This window comes from Melospiza melodia, chromosome 6 (genome assembly GCF_035770615.1).
Source record: "Melospiza melodia melodia isolate bMelMel2 chromosome 6, bMelMel2.pri, whole genome shotgun sequence".
Lineage (NCBI taxonomy): Eukaryota > Metazoa > Chordata > Aves > Passeriformes > Passerellidae > Melospiza > Melospiza melodia.
Window position 1 is genome coordinate 10,232,106 of NC_086199.1, and position 17,225 is coordinate 10,249,330.

General features: G+C 42.0%; 2 protein-coding genes across 4 annotated transcripts; one reads left to right on the plus strand and one right to left on the minus strand.

The window, feature by feature from the left end:
- Positions 1–2,914: 2,914 nt before the first annotated feature.
- Positions 2,915–9,932, minus strand: LOC134420110 (cytochrome c oxidase assembly factor 8). 2 transcript variants are annotated; one of them, XM_063159866.1, is made up of 5 exons: positions 9,806–9,932; positions 8,764–8,961; positions 7,705–7,768; positions 5,678–5,768; positions 2,915–3,166 (listed from the first exon to the last, which is right to left on the minus strand). In XM_063159866.1, the coding sequence occupies exons 1-5, from the start codon at positions 9,929–9,931 to the stop codon at positions 3,061–3,063; spliced, it is 585 nt and encodes a 194-aa protein (XP_063015936.1). In that variant the 5' UTR covers position 9,932; the 3' UTR covers positions 2,915–3,060. The 2 variants fall into 2 exon arrangements, with proteins under 2 accessions (XP_063015936.1, XP_063015937.1); XM_063159867.1 differs by lacking the exon at positions 2,915–3,166 and adding an exon at positions 3,173–5,225.
- Positions 9,933–10,057: 125 nt separating this feature from the next.
- Positions 10,058–15,491, plus strand: BAG5 (BAG cochaperone 5). 2 transcript variants are annotated; one of them, XM_063159869.1, is made up of 2 exons: positions 10,058–10,120; positions 10,698–15,491. In XM_063159869.1, exon 2 carries the CDS (start codon positions 10,727–10,729, stop codon positions 12,077–12,079), a length of 1,353 nt encoding a protein of 450 aa, XP_063015939.1. In that variant the 5' UTR covers positions 10,058–10,120; positions 10,698–10,726; the 3' UTR covers positions 12,080–15,491. The 2 variants fall into 2 exon arrangements, with proteins under 2 accessions (XP_063015939.1, XP_063015938.1); XM_063159868.1 differs by lacking the exon at positions 10,058–10,120 and adding an exon at positions 10,195–10,317.
- The last annotated feature ends 1,734 nt before the right edge of the window (positions 15,492–17,225 follow it).

A 17,225-nucleotide genomic window follows, 5' to 3' on the forward strand; every position in this document is an offset into this window, starting at 1 on the left:
CTGACCCAATGTCCTTCTGTGACAAGATAACCTGCAGAGAGGATGAGGGGAAGGGATGTTTCCTTCTAGACTTCAGTAAAGCTTGTTTACAGTGTTTTCCACAGTATTCTCCTGGAGAAACTGGCTGCTCATGGCTTGGATGGGTGCACTCTTCTATGTTAAACTGTCTGGATGTCTGAGTCCAGAGTGCTGGTGGATGGTGCTGCATCCATTTAGCACCCAGTCACAAGCAGCGTTCCCTAGGGAGCAGTGTGGGGCCAGTTCTGTTCAATATCTTTATCAATGACCAGGATGAGGGATCCAGGACCCCTCAGTCTGCAGAAGACACCAAGCTGGGCAGGAGTGTGATCTGCTGGAAGGCAGGAGGGCTCTGGACAGGCTGGATTGATGGGCCAAGGCCAATGGTGTGAGGGTCAACATGGTCCTGTCAACAGTGTCAGACCATGAGGTAAGAGTGTGCCCAGGTGGCCAAGAAGGCCAAAGCCATCCTGGCCAGTGTCAGCAGTGGTGTGGCCAGCAGGAGCAGGACAGTGACCATTCCCCTGTGCTCTGCACTGGTCACAGCCATCCTGGCCTGTGTCAGCAGTGGTGTGGCCAGCAGGAGCAGGGCAGTGACCATTCCCCTGTGCTCTGCACTGGTCACAGCCATCCTGGCCTGTGTCAGCAGTGGTGTGGCCAGCAGGAGCAGGGCAGTGACCATTCCCCTCAGCTGCTGTGTGCAGTTCTGGGCCCCCCAGTTCAGGGAGGTCACTGCTGGAGTGTTCCTGCTCTCTGCAACCACCCCAGAGGGGGTTCTGGAGAGGTGAGAGTCACTCTCCCAAGCCACAAGCAATGGGAGAGGAAATGGCTGGAAGCTGCACCAGGGGAAGTTGAGACAGTAGGAATAATTTCTTCCCCAGAAGGGTTGTCAGGCAGCTGAACAGGCTACTCAGGGAGATGGTTGAGTCATTGTCCCTGGAGGCATTTAAAAGACAAAGCAGCTCACAGCTTAATCCTAGCATGGTCCAGTGTATGCTGATACTGGTTTTGGGTGACAAACACTAAAACTGCATGTTCAGAAAACAGTTTTAACTGTGAATTCACAGAAGCACGATCGAAACCTTCCCTTTGAATTCCCACAGCTCCCCCATGCCAAATAACACATATCTGCATGATGAGGCACATTAACTCATCTGACATCGAACAGTTTTTTTTCCTTAGATTAGTTTGAGTAGTGAATCAATTTCCTGATCTGGTTCAGCAGGCAGACACAAAAATGTCTGTGCTAATGGAAGTGAGCAGCTCAGAAAATGAAAATGTTTTTGATTGACCTCTACCCATTTAAAGCATATGTGAATCTACCTTAGGGATGTTCTACACAGGCTGTCAGAACATATGGCCATTAACCACCAGTCCACTGGGGCTCTGGTCCCTCCCATTCTGGGATATTTTCTTGTATTATCCAATTATTGTTTTACATCAGAACTACCTATTAAAGTGTGAATTCACATAGAGGTCAAAGCTTACATACTGTAAGATATGATTTACTGTAAAGCCCTGAAGAATTATATGACATACCCACTATAGTCTATTTCAAAAACTTATTTTCCTAAACATGGTATTTTCTAAATTTTTAATATATACCCTTTACAGTAACTGATGCAGTGTAACATTCATAAATATTTTCAAAGTTTTGGTTATTATCTCAGCAAACACCATTAATCACTGTTTTCATTTACTAATAATATGTAAAACCACAATTCAGTGGCCACTTTAGCCTGATAATATCATAACTGTATGAAAAACACTGTGATCTGCTACTGTATCAGTAATTTATTTCATTTTGCAGAAAATTATTGTAGCTGATGTGGACAAAGCCTTTTTTGCTCCAGCTGAAAAAAGTCTGTGAACAAATCATGTCATGTTTGGATATGAAAAATAGGTCAATGGCTACTGAGATGATGCTTCCAAAAGCAGAACCTTCCCTACAGCCCAGCTTTAGGAAAACACTTCATCTGACAGCATACGTTCTTTTTAACAGAATCCTCTTAGTAGGTACTGGATTGAAAAAAGTAATTTAACTGTATAAATGGACAGAGAGAAGATAGTGAGGAATGAGACTTCTTTTAATTTAAAAATGGCATAATACTTCAGGATTTCACTTGAACCAAGCTCCTTTCAATTGCTGTTACCTACCTGGAGGCCACAAAAACAACCCTCAGACAAGTTATTTTCAGTGCTTTGGAGAAGCTGGTGAGAAGAGCACATTTTTTGGAAGAGATGAACCAGGAGAAAGCAGTGCATGCTTGTAGTAATGTCATTCTTCATGCAGGAGTTACCAGTTTTGTCTTCTACCAAGATTAAATGATGGGTAGCACATTTGTTAAACTGCTCAGCAATTAAAACATTTACCAATTATGGATCAGAGGAGCTCTTGTCCAAGGGAGGCACATTTCTCTTAATTAAAAAAAAAGAAAATCTAAGAAGATTCTATTGCATAACACTTTATATGAAATCATATCTTAAGTCTTTATCAAAAATAGCAGATAATCACACTGAAGAGAGGATTATTCTAAACTGATTGTATATATACTCTCAATTCAAACTTGTTTCTTCATCCCTATTGTATTACTTATGGGTAGTTACTGCCCCAGATGGGCAACTGCTGCAAAATGACGAATTTTTGTCTTTATATATTAATATAGTTAGTGGAGATAGCATTCTGAGACCAGACTTCAGGTGCAGCACACAATCTCATATTATTTAGCAGTCATAACTCTATAGTAAAAACAGGACACTCATTACCCATTTCATCTGACATGAACAGTTTTTCATCTGACAAGGAACAGTTTTTAAATGTTTTCTTCATTGTGTTTTGGTGGAGAAATATTTTAGATATTCCTGGAATAAAGGGTAAAGGAAATCTACATACTAATTATAAATTAAGACCAGTGTTGACTTTTATTTACATAGTTTAACAAACAAATTCAAGTAATTATTGCATCAATCATTCAGATTTTGAACATTACTAAAAACCACAATTTTAGAACATGTAATGTTGCATTCTTCATGGAGCTGTGATTACTGTTCTACATTTTTCTTTCTCCGACGAAGCCACCTCAGAGCTCTCATCAGTGCAACTTGTCCCATGAGGAATGTGATCCTAAAGTTATGTTTATACCAATCTCTAGGATTCCAAAGCCAAGAAAATCATCAGCACACAGAACAAGAACAGGAAAAAAAATACACAATTATATTAAAATATCCTTTGGCATTGCCAAATTGTGTTCTTTGTGGAAACCCTTTTCCTGCCTACTAAGAGTTAAATAACCTATGAAAAAGTCTATGTGTATATCCACATTCAGGAGCAGACTGCACATGGATTACATGGCTGCAACTGCATTTGAAATCAGGTGAGATACAATAGTTAAACCCATGTCTCATGTTTCAGAAGTAAAGCAGATCAGCAAGCTATCTGGACTACCTGCCAGTGCTGTGCTTCAGGTAAAATTTGTGTGTGGATAAAGGTGCCTGTGTTAAAAAGGGCAGAGTTGGTCTCATACAAGGGTGGCAAAAAATAAAATCAAATCACACTTCAAAGGCTAATTGTATAACCCAACATTACCCTTCTATTGCAGTATCTTTTAAAGATAATGCCTTTAATATTGTCAGTTAGTCTTTATATCTTTAAACAATTTTTTATTAATCATGCATGGCTTCTGGAACCAATTACAATTATTCACAGTATAGTCTGCATCAGCCCTTTTTAACCTCTGTCTGCAAACTTGCTTCAAGTTCTTTGCCCCTGTTACAAATTAAAATAATATCAAATTTTTTTTCTAGTTTCTAACAAGAATCTCACTTCCATGTTGTAAAATGCTCACAAGAAGCAATAGGATACATAGAATTCTGTAACTAGAACACTAGGATTTAGGTCTTCTCCTGAGATGTCTGGGGCAAACCTTGCATGCACCGATCTAACATAAGCCTCAGATAGCAGCCTCTCAGTGAGGACAGCAGCCAAATTCACACTGACAGGCAGCACTGAGCTACCCCTTCAATTGTCATGTTAAATAAAAGTATCATGCCAGCATTGCAACTGTTTCTTTTCCCCTTTCACGTTTAATTTTCTATATCCTTCTTGAATTTTTTTCCAAAACTAAACTCTATTTCCAATCTAAGTACCCTGAATTAAATATTCAAGGCATCTATGCACAGTCATTGCTTCAATTTTAACTACATTTTAGAAGTTGCAACACTTCAGCTGCCAGTTTTCAGGCCAGCTGGCAATACTGCAAAAGAACATACAGCTAAATGCATAAACAGATTTTTATAAATATGACCCCTCAAAATCAGACTGCCTGTAAAAAGCTCTGCTGTTTTCAGGGCTGTGCAGTTCCACTTTGAAACTACAACAATGCAGCCAACACAATCTGATTTTCCAAGTCAGTAGCAAGGAAAGTCATATATAAGTACAAAGCCTGAATTTTCTTCCCCTGAAGATGGGATACTATCCTAAAGTCACTACAACAATGGCAACTGGAAACCAGTTCTAAGATAAACTATTTGCATTCCCACTTATCAATTATAGGCAATGTATTGACAATCCTTTCACTAAAAACAATTTCTTATTTTGCATCTTTTCATGCTGTTGTTTTGGATTATGGTGAGGTTTCCCCCTGACCCTCCATGGGCAAATTAAGATGTGTAGGTTTAAATATTTGTGAGTTAAATTGTTCTTACAGGATTTTACAGTGTTTTATGGTTTATGGACAATATACAAAGAAACTTAAGCCACCATTGGTTACAGATCAGCTGCAGTGATGGCAGAACTCTCACTAGCATTATGCCATAAGAAACCCAGTCACACCTGATATTTGAGCCCAATAATCTCCCAATCCAGTACAGAGAGGAAACTGCAGTTGTGCTTTCACATTCAGTGGTCAGCATTCCTGGATTAAGTGCTGTCTTCCTTCACCTTCCCATTCCTCCCTCACTTCTAGCCCTTTTTCAAGTGTGCACAGCTACCTGCAGGGGTATGTGAGTTTGTAAGTCATTTTTCCCCCCTTTCAGATCCCCAGTCCAGTTTATGGAGTTGTTGTACACACAGTAACACTGAAACAAGGCAGGAGATGCTCTGAAGAGTTGGATGTGGGTTCACCAAGATGTAGCTGAGGTTCTACCCAGGACTGGTGATCAATTTATGCCTTGTCAAACTCAAAAGCTGATCACTTTTTTACTAGACACTGGCAAAATAACAGACCCAGGATTATTAAATATTACTCCCATTAAATGATTTTCCTTCGAGATAAATCACATTTACTTGTCCTTATTTAACAGTCAGCTAGAATCTGTTATACAGAACTTTCAAGTGGTCTATTTGCATATTTATCAGTTTCAATTAGCAGCATGAAAAGACCTGTGCCCTAAGATAATAAAATGTGCCTGATCTTGTCTCTTTGAATTTCAGACTTGAGCTTATCTTTCCGCTAAAACAACAATAAGCAGCAGCAGAACTCAAATGATAATGCAGATTTGTCAAATGCTAATAACAGCATTAAAAAAATAATTTTCCAAAATTACAGGGGTTTGTGCTGTTTTACCAATTACAGAAAAACCATTCAAATTTTAAACTTCATCTTACATCTTTCACTTAAACGGTAACGTATAATGGTCAACATAAACACCTTCTACATACCTGTTATACTGCAAATGCTTTTTTAAATTTTTACTTAGAAAGTCCTTGTAAAAGTCAGCCATTTCTTCTGCACTCAGTGTTGCTTTTTGACCTGAAAATAGGTTTTGGTGTAACAAAGTCAAGGCAATTCTTTGGACCAAAACACTGGGTTCAGATGTTAGGTCTAACTCCTTGCTCCTACAAGCTTTCTGTGTAAACCTGAACAAGTTAATGCCTTTAACTTTTAACCTTTTAAAACTTATCTAGAGAGCACAGCAGATTAAAAATACTGATCATCTTGAAGCTGGCATAGTTCTTAAACCCCTATTACTTGTGCAAGTAATAAAGTTTATCAGCTCTTAGGGAAGCAGCGAGCTACTATGAAAATGTGCATAGATCTAGGAGTATCTATCCTTCAAATAAAATAATTTCTCACAGGTCTGAAGCATAAAGAGTACCAATAAGAGCATTTAGTAACTTAATTTCCCCCCCTAAAGCAAGTCCATAAATATCAAAAGAACACTATCCACAACTGACATGGTATTTTCAGATGTAATTCTTTTTCTATTTCTGTTAATAAATTCCAAGTAACTTCAGGCAAAAAGTTTATGTTCTGAGATATGAGACTTCCAAACAATCTAGTAGGCAATTATTTTGAGAACAAAAGATGATTTTGAATATGTCACTCATAACCAGAATATAAAAGGTCCAGGAAGACCTGTGGCTACAGCACAAGATGTCTAATCCTGAGAACCAGCAAATATTCTCAGCTCTACCAGACAATTCCTACATAACCCTTCTGGCACAGAATGTCCCTAAAATGACAGTCAAATCTCAGTGCCCCAGGGAACATGGATATGATAAGGGAAATGGAATTGCAATATTCAACTTGCTACGCTTCCAAAATGCATTTTAAGGCTTTTGAGATTGACCACAGAAATGTAAATTATTGATTGGTTCTATTAGTCATTATTAAAAAAACTAATATACCACAATGTATTAACATACTATGGGACAAATTAACTATAAAACCATTTGAAAACTGCCAGGTTAATACTTACAGTTAATTTGTTTCTTCATACTGGTATCAGAAAACTGATTAATTACATAGGAAAGTAAGTTCTGTTCCAACTGTTTGTGTATATTTTTATTTGTACAAGCATTCACAGCTGTATTATAGAATAGCTCACCAAAGGCATGCAGTTGATATAGATTTATTTTTAATGGAAGTATGTGGTCACTCTCTTTTACTTCTAGAGTATAAAAGCAAAACAAAAACCCCAACAAAACAGCAATGTAAAAGAAGTGGGTTTGAAACAACATAAATCTTAATTAAAATTACTTCTCAGGCAGTGATCACCAGAATACAAACAGAAAAGAAAAATAATGGTCTGTGACATACAGAACGTCAGAGCAGATGCTTCACTGAACTCAAACAGATCATTATTCTGTGAACAAAGTGTTCAACCTCATACTACAATGCCCAATTCACCATTATTATGAAGGCATTTTGTTTTCATTTTCACACAATGAATTAGAGGGACAACTATTTTATAGCTACTGTGCCCAGGCAGAGACAGGCAGATAGCAGCTGCCTTACCCTGCCTCAAGGAAAAATATTGTATTCATTGGACACACCATGGACCTGGAGCCCAAGACTGTGAATTTATTTATCCACCATCCATAACATGCACTTCAGGCAAATGCTCTGTGTGTTTATCTCAGGCAGCTCACTGGCTTAGGAGGTGTGAAAGTAAAAAGTCCCTTCCTCCTCCTCAGGCTACACAATTATTACATTACTGGGCTAGGATTTCAGCACATTCCCTCTGGCTGCAGGGAAGGAATTAGGGGGAGAACAGTGCAAGAGATGATCTGACCCCCACATGCACATCTCTGAAAAGCTCCTTGTCTCTTATTATCACACTCCTGAAAACAGCTCTAAATCCTACCCCTAAGATTTACTTGTGACAGAACACAAAGAGCATAAACTAACCAAATTCAAAGTTAAGCAGAATGCATCCTAAGTTATTAACAAAGATCTCACTAACCTGATTCATCTCTCATTTCCAGACCCTTGGCTTTCAGTCTTGAATAAATAAATTCTTCTTTTTCCTAAAACATGTTTTTCCACATTAGAATGGGATGTAGTCAGTCCTTGAATCTAACCATTGGTTTTAATTACATAGCAATGTGGTGTTCAACACCCTTTGAAATAACTAGCAATACTTGTTATACTTGCAAGTGTCAACTGAACACTTTTCTTAGTCTAGCGAGTTACTCTGGTCACTTAGATCCTGCTACCTGCATGCATCAATTAATTCATGCAAGTGTCCTACTGATACTCATAAAACTGATTTGTGGAGTAATGCTACAGCCAAACTTTAGTGCTGACTGACAGGAGTCAAACTTTCAGTTTATAAAACAAACTATGGAAACGTGCTGTACTGTATAACTGAGATTTTGAGCATAGAGGAAAACATGCAGCCTAAAAAATTAAAATGATTTAGACACTAATAATTTGTGTGTGAGTTTTACAGACTTAAAAACAGTTCTGTGGAATTAAAAAACACCAAGCTTATTTTTTTCTGGGATCTTTGCAAGTTTTGAGAGGATATGATGTTCAACATCATAAACAATGGTGAATTACTGAACTGTTACTGTTCTTCCAAAAATGCCACATTGGCTGGGAGATGCTAAAATCAGGAAAGGCAGACTCACTTTAGCCTTGCTGGGATGTGCTGCCAGTGAAATGGGACATATCATTTACCCTCATTTAGTCTTGGTAATTACACCAAATTTCTCTCACTTATGACAAGAGAAAAACCAGCCATGAAATAATTTTCAACAGCTGCTCTATCCACAGATCCAGCATGTCGGGCAGCTACAACTTCATACTTTCAGTGCAAGACGGGAAAAAGACAAATACTCTATGCCACTAGGCAGCAATAAAACACGTGGGATGTTTAGTTTTGTGCATCATTTAAATAAATGAAGGACAAAACCATCATTTCCCCCGTGACCCTGAGCGCGTTAACAGCGGGCAGAAGCGAGCCCCGGGTTCCGGGCAGGCAGGGCAGCAGCAGCGGGCGCGGGCCCGGCGGGCTCACCTGGCGGAAGGCGCGGTTGTGCCGTGCCCAGAAGCGCTGGTTGCTGGCCTGCGCCTCCTGGCGCGCCTCCCGCAGGCGCCGCTCCAGCGCCGACTCCTCGGGGGGCACGTAGAAGATGACAGGGCGCAGGTTGGAGTGCTTGTCCGGGGGCCCGATCCAGTCACTGTGCGAGTGTGGAGGGGGACGGAAACCCAGGCCCTGCAAACACAGACACAGCGCGTCACCAGCACCGCTGCGGAGCTGCTGAAGGACCTCGCAATTTGGAATAAATTCCCAAACGCCACGAAGCCTTAAAGCATAGCAAGTTCAGAAATAAAGCACATTTATTTACTGTGACCAGTTGGTTTTTTTTAAAAATTTTTTTGTTGTTTGTTTTCATTTTTCTACCACTGATTTCACGGAGAGAACCAGCAAGTGCATCCAAGTTTTTTGCGGCGCTGATCTCTGCCCTCTGGCGACCAGTGCCAGCACCCGAGGGAACAGTGAAGCTGTGGCAGGGGAAGTTTAGGCTGGATATTACAGGCTCTTCACCCAGAGGGCTGAGGGTCACTGGAACAGACTCCCCAAGGATGGGCTCACGGCCCCAAGCACGACAAGCTCAAGGAGCTTTTGGGCAACTCTATCAATGGTGCGATTCTTAGGGCTGTTCTGTGCAGGGCCACGAATAGGATTTCGGTGATCCTTGTGGTGGCCTAGAAATTAATATTTTATAATTCTGCGATTCTAAGTTTTCCCCAGCCCGGCGTTCTTCCCGCATCCCTGTGCCCACACACAGGCGTGTGCCTGCCCCAGCCGGGTTCGGAACACCTGGGGTTAGCCCACAGTCCGGACCTCAGCGCCCCTCCAACACCGGGGGCGTCGGCAAGCTCATCAAAAACCAGAAGCCGCGGGGATCGCGGTTTGCTGCCGGCTGCCCCCGCCCCGCCGGCGTTACCGGGGGGCAGCCGGAGCGCTCCCCGCTCAGGGCTCCGCGGAGCCGGCAGCCCCCGAGGCTTCCCCCGCGGCCCCCGCAGGAAACGCCGCCGCGCCCCGCCGGGTTTACCACGCTGTCCGGCCGCTCCCCGCGCTCCGCCGCGCGGCCGCTGCCGGAGGAGGCGGAGGAGGACGCGGAGGCGAGGGGGTGGCGGCGGTAACAGCCACCGGCCCGCAGCACCCGGGCGGCCGCCATGGCCCGGCGCTTTACGGCGCTGCCGTGCGGGGGCTGCGGGCGGGGCGGGGCCAGGTCGGGGCCGGGCCCGGGCCCGCCTCGGCCTCCGCCTCCCTCTGCGCGGCCGGGCCGGGCGGGGCTCGGGCGGTTCGCGGCGCTCGGCCCGTGGCGCAGCGCCGGGCCGGGCAGCGGGTCCTCGCCGGGCGGCGGGTGAGTGAGTGAGCGACGGCGGCGGGTCGCGGGCGCCGCGCGGGTTCGCTGCGGGGCCGGTGGGGACGAGCCTCCCGCAGGTGCCTCGGCGGCGGCCCGGTGTCATTTCCTCTTCGCGCTGCGCCGGGCCCCACCGCGGGGGAGGCGGGAGGTTGCGGCCATGGCGGGGGCGACGAGTTCAAAGAAGCACCACCAAGGTATGTGCGGGGTCGGAGCGCTGCCCCGCGGCTGTGGCGCCCGAGAGCCGTCGGGTTCGGCCGCTGTTCTCCCCTCGCTCCGGGTTCTCCCTGGGCTGCGGGTGCCCTGTTTGTTCTGCGGCGGCTTCGGCTGCAGAGCAGGTGGGGAAGGCTGGGGGTGAGCAGCCTGGAGCTGGGCGTGCGGCAACCAAAGCGTCGCCCCTGCGGCCCGGCCGGGAGAAAGGTGTAAAAAAATTAAAGGGTTATGAAATATCAGCTGAGCGGTTTATTCGTATTGGTGAAGGTACTTAAAATAGCTTGCTGAAGTGCTTCACAATGTAGAAGTTGCAGTGTGTGCTCGTGTAGCACTTAAGCAAGTCTTGTTCTCGTTTTCCTTGTAGCTCGTCAGAAGCCGGACGGGGGAAGAGGAATGGATATGGGTAACCAACACCCATCCGTGAAACGGTTACACGAGATACAGAAACAAGTCAAAGAGATCGAACAGCAAGTGGCTGTCTTCAGCGGTCTGTCTACCGACCGAGATTACAAGGAACTGGAAAGAAACCTTACAAAACAGCTTTTTGAGATCGATTCTGTGGACACCGAAGGGAAGGGGGATATCCAGCAGGCCAGAAAGCGAGCTGCCCAGGAAACTGAGAGGCTGCTGAAGGAACTGGAACAAAATGCAAACCATCCGCGCAGACTGGAAATAGAGGCTTTATTCAAGGAGGCACAGGCTCTTGTGGAACGCGAGATCACACCTTTTTACGAAGGAGGAAACGGTATAAGTGATGAATTTGAAGAAGGCATTCAGGACATTGTGCTGAGGCTTACCCAGGTGAAAACTGGAGGGAAAATTTCTCTACGCAAAGCAAGATACCGGACTCTGACAAAGATATGTACTGTCCAGGAGATTATAGAGAATGCTGTGAAGAAACAGCTGTCCCTGCCACTCTCTAATGATGTTCACCCTTCTGTCTCCAAAATTAACTCTGTAATGTGTGAGGTGAACAAAGCCAGAGGAACTCTCATTGCGCTTCTCATGGGAGTGAGTAGCAATGATACCTGCAGGCATCTGTCCTGTGTGCTCACAGGCCTCATTGCTGATTTGGATGCTTTAGATGTCTGTGGTCGCACGGAAATAAGAAACTACAGAAAGGAAGTAGTAGAAGAGATCAATAAATTGCAGAAATACCTGGACTTGGATGAAGAAGCAAATTCTACTCAGGCTTATGATTTGGCAAAAAATCAGTCCATTCTGAAAATAGAAGAGATCCGTAAGAAGATGAAGGAAGTTCATTCCTTACTTCTAAAAACAGAGAATGCCTCTGATTTGTATCTGGGATTGAAAGCAGAGTTGCAGGGACTAATTGCCCACCTAGATGAAGTGAGTCCAGGAAAAAATCCCTGTATTAGAGAGGCCAGGAGAAGAGCAGTAATTGAAGTTCAGACTCTTATAACATATATTGATTTGAATGAAGCGCTGGAAAAAAGGCAAAAGTATCCAGAGCAAACTGCTGTTGAACATCGTTGTCATAAAGCAGTTTGGACTGTACTTGGAAACTTGTCTCAAATACAGAAGGAGGTGATTTCGTTTGATGGAAACAGAACAGATAAAAATTACATGAGACTGGAAGAACTTCTTACAAAACAGCTTCTAGCCCTGGATGCTGTTGATCCGCAAGGTGACGAGCGGTGTAAGGCTGCCAGGAAGCAGGCAGTAAAGCTTGCACAGAATATTCTTTACTACCTGGACATGAAAACAGACGAATGGGAATACTGAAAGAGCCATGGCCTGACACAGAAGAACATTTTCCCCTTTGGCACCTTAGGAAGATCATTGGCAGCACATAATAAAGTATTCTGTGCCTGCTGAAATCATGGAAATTGCATAAGCAGTTGACTTGGCTATATGTCTGCTGTCCCACGCAGTCACCCACTTGCCATGGCAACTGTCAGTACACCATCAGCAATTCTGGTCACTGATATAAGCAAAGAAGTGCAATTCTCTGAAGGAATAGCTTAATACTTGATCAAATAGCTTCTTGGTTTTTTTTTTTTTTTTTCCCTTCTCTTTTTCTTTCTTGTTTTTATTTCAATAGCCTTGTGCAATGTTCAGTGAATGCAGGTTTTTCAAAGACACAGAAACTTTCTTATGGTACAATACTGTCAAAACTATTTAAGGAGACTGAACATGAAAATTACTATTAAGGCATGAGGCTCCATCCAGCAACTTCACAGCAGTCTGGATGTCCTGTTAATGTGCTGTCATGACATAAAGTACTAAGGGCAAAAAGCCTGCTGGCTTTTGGATTGTACTTGATTTATTCCATCCATCGTAGCATCTAGATATCTCAGTTAATGGAGCTATAATGCCAGCTGCAAATCAGCATTTACATAGCAAAGCCAATTATGTCAATTTTTTTAATACCTGAGCCCTTTGATTTGCAAAACCAGGTCTTTTGTTGGTGGAAATTCTTTCAAGTTATTGCTTTAAGGTACTGAGACTTGGGGAGGAAAATCTGTACATTTATACCAAACAGATAAAGGGGATTTTGAGGATTTCAAACTGCCATCCATACACCCTTGAAAACTGCACTGAACTTTATGTAGTGGCTGCTTAGGTGTCTTTTTAAACTCTGCTGTTGTGTCTGGTTTTCACATTTGGCGAAAACATAAACAGACTTCACTTTGAAGTGAAATGTGCATTTTGGAATTATTTTTGTAAAATTAGGTAGCCAGCTATAAAGATGTCCCTAATGATGTAAGTATGTGCTACATGGTCAGGTGTGGCTTCGAGCATGTCTTGGAAGGACTTGTGGCAAATGTCTCTCTCTGCAACTCATTCACTTATTTCAGAAGCTTCATAAATAAGCTTGCTTGTACTGTTGTATGCACCTACCTTTTTATTTGTGGCTGCTAGTGCCAATCACATTTCTACTATAGCGTGTTTTTTGGCATTTTTTGAAAGCATGGCATTGAAATGATTTGAGTATATACAGATATATATAAAGAATATAGATACATATATAAAGGTATATTCAATTGTGGATAATTTGCACTCAGCTCTTTCAGGATGAACTAAGGAATTAGTATTCTATAGATGATGGTTTGCACCACTTTAAGGAGTAGAAACCGTTTCAGATGTTACAATAAATATTTTTAAGATCTATTTTTGACTGATTAGAGAAGACAGTACTGTCTGTGAGAGACAAGTGCCTTTATGACACTGCTATCTTGCACCGTCATATGTAGATATAGGAACTCTTTACTGGCAGCTTGATACATTTGTAATCTTTGCAAACTGGATTTTTCAGGTATATATCTAATTCTACCGTAGTATATGTCAAGCTAACACAATACAATAGGTGACAGTTGCCCTATAGAGTCCTGAGAATGAGTATCAAATTTGGGAAATTCATATTCTGCTTAAAAACTGAAGTGTTGGTGTGGAGGTGGGGGACTTTGGGCAGGTCTTCTGTGCCTATTGCTACAAGAATAATATGTTTGTTCATAACATGCTATGAGATGTTGATTGAAGGCTGCATACCTTCAGAGTGTGAATAGATTTTGTTTGTGATTGTGCAGGTGATTGCTTTGCAAATCTGCTTGCCAAAACCGACGTAATTGAGTACAGTGCCTAAGGCACGATTTGGCAATGACAGAATGTTTGTTGGAGGATTCTTCCTGCTCCTTCAGAGACACAACCCCGTGGAATTTAACTCTCCTTCACTAAAAAAAAAAAAAATCCCCCAATTAAAATTCCAATCTCTGTTTGAATATTATGTGGCTAACACAGAATATTAATAATGTTATACACCTGAATTATTTTACTCATTTCAAGCTCTCTACATGTTTGAATTGCAACTTGTGATTTGCACTTACATTTTTAGGAAAGATAAGGATTTGATATTGTAATGATGTTAATAATTTTTCTTTAGTATTACTGTTGGGTCTGCAGTGGTTACTTGTAGTTTGTTTGAGCAGTTTAGTGTCTGTGTTCTCTGGCAGATACGTGTAGTTTTATAAGCATTTGAGCCTCTTATGTAAAAATGAGTAAGTATAGTTATCAGATCTGTCCTATTTTAAATGTGTCTTTTAGTTTTCCTGGATGGATTGTTATGCCTGCATCTCTAAGAATGCAAATGTGTAATGATAGTGTAACTTGGCTGACTGAGTAGAGTCCAGTAGCAAGATATTATGTGAATTAAGCTTCTTTCCTTTGTTCTGTACTCTGATAAATTGACTATTTAAATTTTGTGGTATAATCTTCATCTGGAATGGGTTTAATTCACAGGTTTTGCATGAATGAAAGTAATAAAATATATGTGCTTAACAAGAAAAAAAAGGCAAAACAAAAAAACCCAAAAAACCAAAAAAAGAAATGCACATGTTTCTCAAAAATTTGCTTTTATGCTGAAGAATGTAATTTCTCTGTTTTTCATATCCAAAGATTCAGAGAGACACAACTTTTCTTTCCAATACAGCAGGCTAAAATAATCAACAAAATGTAAATGGACCAAATGGCAGAAGCCTGCATTTTAGTGCTGTATAAAATAGAATGACTTTTCTGTGTGCTGCGTTATGTACCTTAGAGCAAAATAATCGAGTGGATATTCTGGGGGAGAGGTAATCCTGCATCATGATTCCTGTTTGTTAACCAAATTTCTTTTTAAACCAGTTTTCTTTAGTTACTTCAGTATTTTGTTGTTGTTGTTGTTTGCCACTCAGAGTGGTTTTTCTGTGATTTTTCTGGATTTCTATATCACAGAAATCCAAATCTATGGAGAAGATTTTTGTTAAGTACAATTCTTACCTTTTAAACTTAACAGAAGTCAGTGTCTGTGCTCCTAATGGTGTACCTGTCTTCAGTTATTGCTGTGTAGGAGTTGACATTTGTGTTCACAGATCCAAGATTAAATATTGCAGTGTTAAATTCTTGATTAATAATACAAATACATTACCGCTTTTACTAGGTATTCATTTGAATGTTACGCCCTGATGCCTTTCTCTATTTATTTTTGAATGTGAGTTATCAGAATGTAAATTATTTTTGTCTTAGAGCAAGTGTTTTTATTAAACATAAAGACAGAAAGCTCTTTTTTCCCCCCCCTCCTTCTTGAAAAGTTTGCTTTTTCACTGCTGTATTGATTAAAATAAAGTTCTTTGTGTGGATACCACTCCTACTTGCTAAATCTGGTGCCTGTTGGTTTCTCTGCATTCCCCAGCAGCAGCTTTGCAGCCTGCAGGCTTGCACTTGGCTGATGGCTGCAGCAGCGCTGGTGGCAGCATGCAGATCTTGCCTCTTTGCCTTTGGAGGATGCTGCCTGAGCAGATGAGCTGGTGAAACTGATGGAGTGATTCTCTTGGTGCAGAGTCAGCGTGGATGGATCCCAGAGCCTTTAGCAGGAGCCCAGCTGGGCTGGTTTCAGGCTGTGCACATGAGGCAGGTGCCCTGTGTTCCCTGATTGCTCTGATGGCTCCCTGTGTTTTTTGGAGGTGCAGTGAGCCACGTTACCGGCTCGCTGCTGATGGAAATTGAGAATTCTCTCTCTGCCCAGAAAGCTTTGTGCAGTTTCTGCTGCTTGGCCAACTTCAGTGAGTGATTGAAGTAAATAAGTCTCTCCAATAAAATGGGAGAAAACAAACAACAAAAATGGACAAGGGGGTTTAATGAACCAAACTGGCTTTCAGAAATGCATGTGGGCCAGGGCTGCTGCAAAATGAAGGGGTGGGTGGTACAGCCATGGACTAGGGAGCAAATGGTAACAATTCTGGTAGCAGCAAGTCGTTAGATCAACTTGCAAAGTTAAATAACTGAAGGAGGAAAAAGGAAAGTGTCAACTATCAACTCCTACAAAGAAGTAGGAATTTTCTGCTTCACTAATGGGTTGTGATGAAGGCAATACAAATGAATCATGTATGGAAAATAAACCAGTGGCTTTCAACTGCACTTTCATGATCATGTCACAAGGATCCTTATAGAAGGTAAGGTTGGAAAAGACTGACTGGTTTTGTATCTTTGTACAAAGTACAATCATGTTAAAGTACTACACAGGCTCTGGAAAAGCCTTGCCCAGAAAATACTGGGTAAGAGCAGGGTTTATAAAGGTTGAATGTTCCCATAGGTAACAACTTCACTGTATTTTCTTTCCCTTTTTACAATAGAGCTTATTTGAAGGAAATATATTTTTCAAAGACCAGTAAATCCTCTGGGCCATGGCTCTAGATGTTGCTCAGCCAGCTGCTGACCAGTTTGTCTTGATTGCCTGTTTACTTGTCAAAGAGAATTAACCTTGTAAGAATATTTTTTGTGTGTGTTTTGGTGCCTGAAATGGTTCAACTGGAAAACCACCATATTTTATTATACTATTATATTTATATATTGCTATATTTATTTTAGGTGTATCCTCTCCTTTGGAGAATTCTCAGCTGAGAATTTAAGGGGTGGAAGGACATTAGTACTGAGCTCATAGATTGAAGGCCTGGGGGTTCAAGCTGGCTGCCAGAAGGAGACATTTAAATGGCAGGATCCAGGAAAACGTTCCTGCTAGAGGAGACTGCTAGCAGAGACACGACCAAATGTTTTTCAGAGCTGTGTGTCTGTCCCTCTGCTGCTGATGAGCTTTCATTGAGAAAGTGGATTCTTAGGGGAATATTCCCCGAAACACTCTAGAGCTTTTTGTTTTAGATTAAACTGAGAAATTAGGTTTAAAGCTTTTGCTGAGGTGTGGTGGGGCAGACCTGGGTATCATTCTGATTTGTTCCATGGAACAACCATGTCCACGGTGTTTTCAGCTATATGGGTAGGCATGCACATGTCAGCTAAAAGCTGGTCATTAGCTGAAGAAGCTGAGAGTGAGCTGGGCTTTTGTTGAAGGCTTTGCACAACACTTACCCATTCTCTACACAGCCTTTGGTTCTGGGGG